This window comes from Neltuma alba, unplaced genomic scaffold (genome assembly GCF_004799145.2).
Source record: "Neltuma alba isolate B1F8T4 unplaced genomic scaffold, ASM479914v2 tig00011398_pilon, whole genome shotgun sequence".
NCBI classification, from domain to species: domain Eukaryota; kingdom Viridiplantae; phylum Streptophyta; class Magnoliopsida; order Fabales; family Fabaceae; genus Neltuma; species Neltuma alba.
The window spans coordinates 215,773-225,192 of record NW_021636087.1 but is presented as its reverse complement, the minus strand read 5'-3'; the positions used below and the strand labels follow the sequence as shown (position 1 = coordinate 225,192).

The window sequence follows — 9,420 nt, the reverse complement described above, 5'->3', positions numbered from 1 at the left end:
CCAATTTGAGTCCTTAATTAAGGATATGCTTCTAACAAATCATCTGTGATCGACAGTACAGTCTCCCATACAATAACTTGCTAAAGATTTCTTCTCCTCCCTCACTTACTGCATCAACGTTCTACACATCCATTTTCTTTTAACTTAATCTTAACACTATTACACTCATCACACGTGTGTCTTGTGTGTGCATGCTCTCTCTTCATGAAAGAAATCTATTAATATATAAAAATATAGTACAAAGCAGGAATTGCTGACAGGTCGACACATGGCATCACCTATGCATAGATAAATGGTCTTTATTTTTTATTTTGATTATTTTTTAAAAGCCATGTTTCCATGTTTCTACCCATGTTCCCCACATTCCTGCATATAACTCACATGTGGTGTTAGATAAATGTGTTTTATTTTTCTATTTTTACAAAAACCGAAATTCCCTACACGTCCCTATGTATAACTCACCTAATATCCAATATATGAGCTTCTAATTCTAATTCCTTTCATGTCATCACAAATCATGGCACATATATAAGATGAAAGTAATCATTTATTCATGCAAGTAATTTTCGGGTGGTTATGTAATTTCAAATTCGATTTATGAATGTGGAGACTATATTAGATTTCAAATTCGATTTGTAAACATGGAGACTATGCCAACCATGATGTAAAGTACATATTTTCAATTTTGCATTAATTTCTTAGTGCGATTTAATCTATCCATGTATTACTATTATAAGGGAGGGGTCTCTGTAAGGCTATTTAGTAGTGCAACAAGTGCTAATTCAACTTTGGTTTCCATTCAGGTATCTGCTTGATTAGTATTGTAGCTTTTTAATTCTAAAAAGTTTCTTCTTTTGTCCCTTGCTGTTTCAATTTTTTCTACCATGCACCTCGAAATACTAGTCAAATATAGGTATATACATTTAGTTTTGGAAAATTAAAAAAAGGATGGACCTAGTGCATGACAATCCTTTGGAAGTTGCTTTCGACAAAGTACTATGAATTTATATCTACTACAGTCATTGTAAGATTTTATAACTACAAGAAATCTATCTTTTATCAATCAGTTGCCTCTGTCCAAGATTCATTTACTGATGCTTGTCATTTTCTACAGGTGAAAGATTTAATGAGATAGTTAGAAGTCCTTACTTGGCTCCTAAGGTACTAAAACAAAACTAGCCATATTAGGTAGGTTAGATTTGTCTTGTGAAAAGCGTATTTCAACTCATGACAATTGAATTTTTAATGGCTAAGAATTAAATTTAAAGTCACTATGGATATGCTGTTAGAAGAAAATATATAAATGCTTGTCTTCAAATGGCTTCAATATGGTCAGAAAAGAGTAGTCTATTTGCTTCTCAAGTAACAAATATATCTTGTCTATGCCATCTGAATTTTTGCCAAGGGGTTTGCTAGATAAGAGTCAGATTTGTTTGGTAAATCAACAACATTTACTGACTTCTATGCTCCTAATCTGGTCACTGTGCTTGCTTTGGTCTTAGATTGCGACTAAATGGGTGCTCTTGAGCTTAGAAAATAGCTTCATACTTACCAACATGGTCTGCTACTTGATCATAGTTCCACGTCTTTGTCAACGTCTTAAAGTTAAATGTCGAGCTACAACTAACCATTTAGTTTTGTGTGGATCCAACTGAAAATATAAATATTATTAAATCAAGGATTTAAACTGAATTTTTATTTGAGTTATCATCCTTCCATATCTATCAGTTTTTTTTTCTTCCCAACAATTATTACATGTAGGGAAAAAAAAAGATAAAAAGTGCGAGTTGTAAAAACTTTTATTTGCCTTGAACATACCCCTGTGCATTGCACGGGCATTGAACTAGTTAAAGTCAAAGCACAATACAGACTAATTGTGGAAATAACATTACATACGTACAACCCCGAGGGGTTAGGTCAGCTGGTTGGGGCTGTCCTAGCTTAACCACGGGTCTCGAGTTCGAGCCGTGGAAACGCAGCACCTTGAGGGACCAGAGGGCGCCGACCGAAAGGTTCCTTGCAAGCCTTCAATCCAGATTAGTCTGGAGCCGCTGTCACGGCTGAAAGATGCCTATTGCCCTGAGATACCGGATGGAGAAATCCAAAAAAAAAAAAAAACATTACATACGTACACACACACACATTCATGTTCGTACGTAGGATGCAACATGAAGCAAGAGGTTATTAATTAGTTGGAGGAGGGAGATTTGATGTTGGACGAGATCCAAGCTTCTCTAAACCTGCAGGATCCACATTAAGAACCACTTGTTGCACTTGAAGAGACGTGGCCTCCCATATTGATGACTTCCCAGCTAACACTTCAAACATAGGCCTGCAAGTGATCCATATATATATATATATATATATATATATATGTAAACATGAATAATATTACCTTTATTTTTTAATATAAGAACTAATTTGACATTTAATTTGACCATAAATATAAGATCCCAATTCACTTTATCTCTCATATTTATCTATTTTTTTCAAAATAGTTATTATAATAGTTGTCCATGTTAAAGATTCCATCAAATAACAAACTTCTTATTACAAACAACTAACTCAACAAACTTCTTTAATCAACTCAAATTAGTTAATTAGCTTTTATATTAGAGACCAAAAGTGGTAATAATGATTTGATTAAGAATTCAGACGAGAAGCTAGACAAGTTACATGCCTTTTTCTATGACGATGGAGTAGAAATCCATTCCAACTTCACCAGCAACCTGTGCAGAGACAAAGAACTTTGGCACAACTATCAGTTGACCGGCTTCAACCTTAGAATCCAACACAAGCTTCCCGTTGAACCCCACAATCTCAATCTTCCCACTTCCTCTAGCAACATATAAATCAATTGAGTTGAAGGAATGGTTAGATAGAGTGGTGCCTTAGTAGCATTAGGTTCAAGCTTCACTCTGATCACACTCAGCCCAACTTCTGCAACAAAAGGGAGATCTAAGTCAGTCACAGTTGTGACTAATCCTCCATTATTTTTTACCCCATGGTCTGGTTTTGCAAAATCAATGTTGTACACCATCTGTTTGGTCTTGTCCATCTGGGGTTCTGGAATTTTGTGTAGGCCTTTCTGAAGCTTAAGGATCATAGATCCTTGTTGGCTCTTTGTGAGCTTGTTTGCTTCTTCGTTGGTCAAATTGTAGGCTTTGGTTATGACCTCTGTGGAAAAGCCTACCATAATTCCTAGAGTTCCACTTAGAATGAAGTAGGTGAACTGGCCAGGAACATAAGCCTGAGATGTTTCACCCAGAAGCACCATGATCAGTTCAGAATCTCCATTGTTGAACCACCATGAGAGTGCTCCTATAGGTACTGGGATTACATCTCCCTTCTTCAGCTTTAAAACGACCTCTTTTCCTGCGTTTGGGAGCAACATCCCAGCTATGCCATTTGTCCCTGCATTGGCCAAGACGTTGACAATAAGACTTAAGACTATGATGCAGAGACTATACATTTAGGAAACAATCATGTATATTACAATATATTTACACACACAACCCGTTCTTAATATAAAAGCTAGTTGACTAATTTAAATATATTAAGAAAGTTTGTTAAGTTAGTTATTTGTAATAAATGTGTTATCTATTCTAAGATGCCCCTTATAATCATATGTACTACCTAGAATTATCATTTAATAGAATATTTAACACGTACAATTACTGTAGAGACTATTTTAGAAAAATGGATAAACATAAAAGACAAAGTGGATTGGGTTCTTATATTTAGAATCAAATTAAATATCAAACTAGCTCTAATATTAGAGACCGGATACTTATGAAAAACATTACTATATGGCTTGAGAAGATAGTGAGCTACCTTCAAGAACACAGCCAATTTTAGAAGAATCTGCATAGTGAGGAAGAGCAAAGCCTTGAGGTTGAAGAACAAGGGGACCAGCACCAGCGTTGTTGCTGGCCAAAGCAGGAACTCGAGAAGTTGACCATAAGTAGTAAGATCCACCATCTCCCTCAAACATGGCTTCGGCCTTCTTGGGTGTCAAGTCGATCTCCATTTGGTTTCTTTTGTTTCCTTCAAGTACAGCAGGGAAAAATCGCACATGTCAATAAAAATCCATAGAGACAATGAATATGCTTTTAAACCCTTAATAACTCTTAGCAGATCACATTCATCAGGAAGATAATGTCAGAGAGAGAAAGAGAGAGGTACCTGTTGTTTTGGAGGAAAATGACAATGAGAGAGACAAGTGATGAGTTTTTATTGCAGAGCCAAAGGTAAGTGTTTTATGGAGCCTTGCGTATATATAGACTCAATCTCAAACGCATAGAGTGGTCCGATCGAAAGGATTAGCTTTTGTTTTCTTCCTCGCCTTGCTTTAATTATGATGTTTGTTTCTTTTAACTTGAAGTTATTAGCTTTTGTTTTCTTCTTCACCTTGTTTTCAAATTTAGATGGAAATCAAATTATAGTTTTAAAAGTAATTTTACAATATATAAAATAAATATGTAAAGAAGTTTGTTTCAATTTACAGAAAAATGTTTTTAGAAAGTACTTTTAGCCAAATCCAAACACCCCCTTAATTATGATTTTTTAAAAAAAAAAATTGAAGTTATCAATACTCCTTCTATTCCTGGTCTGAAAAATTGGTATGATCAAGACACCAGAAAAAGCACAAGACTGATTTTTTGGGGTTTGAGCAGACCATTTGGAATGATTTGATAAATCCATTACACTAATATACGTACGATGCATGCAATCACCGATCGCCACCTTTCTGTGATTAAAGTTGATATATAGTCAATTCCTATTTTATCTTCCATTTATTAATTATCACTTGAAAAATTGTGGGGTGGAGGGAGAGTAGGCTTATTATCAGTGTAGTATGCGGCCCACAACATCTAAGAGTATCTTAAATGTTTAAAATTTAATTCTCTTATATTATTTTTAGTCCTAATTATAAAACCTTGTTTATAATTTATAAATGAAGTCTCATAAAATTTAATTCTCTTATATATAAATAAATATATATATGATCTTTCTTTCTGCCCAAACTTTCCATATTTAGGTCCATTGCCCGCCGGGAGTTTTGAGTTTTGTTATGCAATGAATCAAGAAATTATGGGTCTTGTTTGTTTTTAATTCTTGGTCGATCGAGTTATATATTATTCTGATGAACCCCAACTCTCGCATTAACAAAAGTGTTCTTGAAATACAGTCTGTTTGACAAAGCGAAGGCATTTTAATTAAGCCAATTTCTCCTTCCCACCCGCCATAGCTTTTCAATATTCCCAAATACTACCTCCAATCTTTAAAAAGTTAGTTAGAAGTTGAATTTGATTCTAAGACCAATTGACTAATTTTCGGTTCATATTATCTCCCTGATTTATAATTTTTTCTCAAAATATCATATTGATTGTAAGAGATTCCTACTAAGAAATAGTTTTAAAGTAGATAATCAAAATGATAATTTAATTTAAGCAAGCAAACACACATTAAACACAAATAACTAACTTAACTAATTTTCTTAATATTTCTAAATTAATTATTTAGCTCTTATTTTAAGGATAGGAAATAATAATGTACCAATTAAAGTCCCGATAATGCACTTAGTGAAATACATCTAGGACCGAAGGACTGCTATATATATCACTACAAAAAAAATGACTTTTAACAGTGACAAAAAGTTGTCGCTAAAAATATAAAAGTCACTGTGAAAATGCCATGGCGAATGTGACTGGAAAGTTTCAGTGGCAAAAAAAAAGTTGCCGCTGAAAGACATTTTAAACGGTGACTTTTGTAGCCACTAAAAGTATTGTTGCTACCAGAAGTGATTTTCAACTGCAACTTTTTTGTTGTTGCTAAAAGTGATGCAGGAGAAAAATGGCTTCACTAGTGTCATGTCATCATCTAGTGGTTGCCACATCACCACTCTCATAGCATGTCACCATCCAAATATTTTCAACTTAAATATGTCTTCTTTAATATTCAAACCCGTGACCACCTCCTTTGATGTCCAATTTTCTTACTATTGAGCTAGATTGAATTTGCTGATTATTATTGTAAAATAATATATATCATTATATTATATTTTTAGCAATGACATTCTGAAAGTCTGACCTTCAAAAAGTCACTGCTAAAAATCTAAAGCTAAATGAATATCCCAAAGACTTTCAGTGATGATAATTTGGTGGCAACATTGACAGTCGCCATTGAAAGTCAACTTTCAGCAGCGAGCCTAAAAAGTCACCACTGAAAGTATGCTTTTCAGTAGTGGAAAAAAAGGTCATTGCTGAAAGTGAGTCCTTCAGCAGCAAATCTAGGATGTCACCGATAAATGTATGCCCTCTAAAGACATTTAGAGGTGACTTTTTGTGTTGCCACTGTAAGATACTTTTAGTGATGATTTTCAGTTGCGACAAAAAAAGTCCTCACCGAAAGCCTTTTTTTATAACATAAAATTAAATTATATTGTAATCTCAAGAAAGAAACATAATTCCTGTGAAGTATCATAACTAGTTAATGACAAATTCTAGCATGAAGATACGTTCTAGGCTTAATGAGTCCCATGATCTAGCTCGCCTAAAGTGTGCATGACAAGGCAACAGAGTCCATTAGGCCCAATATATACATTAGAAAACTAACGTGTCTGAGAAATAGTCCCTTCGGCCCCACTTTGAATGGGCTACATTATATAATCCTCACTTGTGATCTTCCTGCAAGATAGAATTATATAAATTAAAAAAATTAGTTAAACACAATAACTTGTAAATATATATTTTACTTTTTAAAAATAATCTTACAGAAAGAGGGAGTAAGTAAGAGAAAGAATGAATAGAAAAAAAGATGATAGTTATTGCAATGATATATATTCTATATGGAAGGATGTACAAAAATATAATATACACATATATATAAGTAGACAAATTGCACAGATAAAAAAATTTTGGATAAAATTGATTAAATACAAAAAATACTAAAAAAATATATGGTTTTATTTTCAAATATACCCAATGATATTTGGAAAAAAAATTGACAAAAAAATACTTGTTAAATTTCAAAAGATGAAAATCGTACTGACAACTTTTATAACAGTTTTGACTATTTTTATAGTAGTTTTTACATGTCAAAATATGTCAAAATTACCTATTGTCATTTAAAATTTATTTATTTTGGTTATTTTTTCATGATAGTTTGCTGTTAAAACATCAATCGTTATTATTTCGTTTGTCTGCATTATATGCAGTTCTTGGCCACAAATGTCAAGATAAGGGGAGCATCTGCACATATGTGGCGTATATATCCTTGTTGGCCACAAATGTCCCAATTCTTGTTGAAGTGAAATTTTGTAGATAATCTTCATGTTTGTTAGCCAGGTCGTCGGTTTTATAAAATCATTAGCATATATTATTATTTACGGTTGTGAATATCCCCACAATTTTTCATTTTTTGTGTATATTAACATTGATGATACTTTTATTCACACAAGTGACTCATTTTGAATCAAACTTCACCAACTTTAATTAATTTAGCCGATTTAAATGTTGTATTTTTTATATTAAAGATAATTTTCTGCTAAAATCTCCATCTTTAATTTGCTCACGTACTCCCAAATCAATCTCCACCCTTGATGGATCCATATCCATTAAAGTAGATTCTTTTTCTTCCTCCTCGTACAAACCATAAATTAATTTTCGTCCTACTCTATTATTGGCTGCAATATTATCAAAGAAAAGTGGGCCCTATATGTGGCCTGTAATTATTCAAAGAAGCAAAATTGTAAATTGCGTTTGTGTGTGTTCTTACTGAACCAGACAATTATTCTGAGTTGGTGGGAGGAATGATATTTGTGGAGTTGTTGATGTTGAGCAAGAAAAGCTTCTCAAAATTTGGATCCACGTTAAGAGCCACTTGTTGCACTTGTGGAGATATGGCCTCCCATATTGATGACTTCCCAGCTAGCTCTTTAAACACAGGCCTGCAAGTAAATTTTTTAACGCTTAAGAGTTTTGGGCTAAGATGTTGTGTCAAAATTACACACATAGTATATTTATTTACGTTTCAAAATTCACCTTTTTGTGGTGAGGATAGAGTAGAACTCCATTCCATCTTCACCAGCAATCTGTGCAGCCACAAAGAACTTAGGAACAAGAAGCAAATGGCCGGCTTCAACTTTAGAATCCAACACAAGCTTGCCATTGAACCCCACAATCTCAATCTTCCCACTTCCTCTAACAACATAAATCAATTGAATTGCTGGGTTGGTTAGATAGGCTGGTGCCTTCATAGCATTAGGTTCAAGCTTCACTCTCATCACACTCATCCCAACTTCTGCAACAAAAGGGAAATCTAGGTCAGTCAAAGTTTTGACCAACCCTCCATTTTTGACCCCACCATGGTCTGGTTCTGCAGAATCAACGTTGTACACCATCTGTTTGGTCTTATCCATGTGGGGTTCTGGCATTTTGTGTTGGCCATTTTTAAGCTTAAAAATCAAAGCTTCTTGCTGGCTCTTGGTGAGTTTGTTTGCTTCCTTGTTGTTCAAATTGTAAGCTTTGGTTATGACCTCAGAGGAAAAGCCTCCCATAATTCCTTGAGATCCACTTAGAAAGAAGTATGTGAACTGGCCAGGAACATAAGCATGAGATGTTTCCCCCAGAAACACCACGACCAGGTCAGAATCTCCATTGTTGAACCACCATGAGATTGACCCCAGAGGAAGTGGGATTACATCTCCTTTCTTCAGCTTCAAAACGACCTCTTTTTCTGCATCTGGGAGAACCATCCCAACTATTCCATCCGTTCCTGCGGAGACTATACAGTCAGATTACAGATATTTAGTAATGAAAAACAATATATGGCTAGAAAAGATTATGAGCTATATACACCTTGAAGAACACAGCCAATTTTAGCAGAATCTGCATGGTGAGGAAGAGCAAAGCCTTGAGGTTGAAGAAGGAGCCGACCAGCACCAACGTTGTTGCTAGCCAGAAGAGGCAGCTGAGAAGCTGACCATGTGAAGTAAGCTCCACCATCTCCTTCAAACATGAGCTGTGGCTTTTTGGGTGTCAAGTCCATCTCCATTATGAATTGCTTTTCTTCTGTTCTATCTTGCTGAAACAAGAAGCACCTCAATGAAAAAAGTTCATATAAACACATCCATTCAAACTAGCTTCTCTAATTACTTCTTCATCTATTTCAGTAACATGATGCTATATTTACATGTATAAAGATACAGATCTGAGTTTTCAGTGAGATGTGTATTGTTTAATAAAGTGAGAAAAAACAATAAATAGCATAAAAGAAAATAAAACTTGAACATATTTCTACCCTTTAAATTATATGCTACACCTTTACTTTTTTTTGTTTTTTTGTGATCAATATTCTTAGCTATGATAAGTACCTGTTATGTTGGAGGAAAAAAAGGTAAGAAAAAGATGGTGAGTT

At 34.3% G+C, this 9,420-nt stretch overlaps 1 protein-coding gene and 1 pseudogene across 2 annotated transcripts; both read right to left on the bottom strand.

Moving 5' to 3' along the window:
- Positions 1–2,184: 2,184 nt before the first annotated feature.
- LOC114712879 (cocosin 1-like) lies at positions 2,185–4,048 on the bottom strand (annotated as a pseudogene).
- Positions 4,049–6,613: 2,565 nt separating this feature from the next.
- On the bottom strand, positions 6,614–9,080 carry LOC114712860 (cocosin 1-like). Of its 2 annotated transcripts, XM_028897423.1 has the most exons (4): positions 8,862–9,080; positions 8,046–8,778; positions 7,780–7,951; positions 6,614–6,689 (listed from the first exon to the last, which is right to left on the bottom strand). In XM_028897423.1, the coding sequence occupies exons 1-3, from the start codon at positions 9,055–9,057 to the stop codon at positions 7,792–7,794; spliced, it is 1,089 nt and encodes a 362-aa protein (XP_028753256.1). In that variant the 5' UTR covers positions 9,058–9,080; the 3' UTR covers positions 6,614–6,689; positions 7,780–7,791. The 2 variants fall into 2 exon arrangements, with proteins under 2 accessions (XP_028753256.1, XP_028753257.1); XM_028897424.1 differs by lacking the exon at positions 6,614–6,689 and having other exon boundaries at positions 7,578–7,951.
- Between the last annotated feature and the right edge of the window lie 340 nt (positions 9,081–9,420).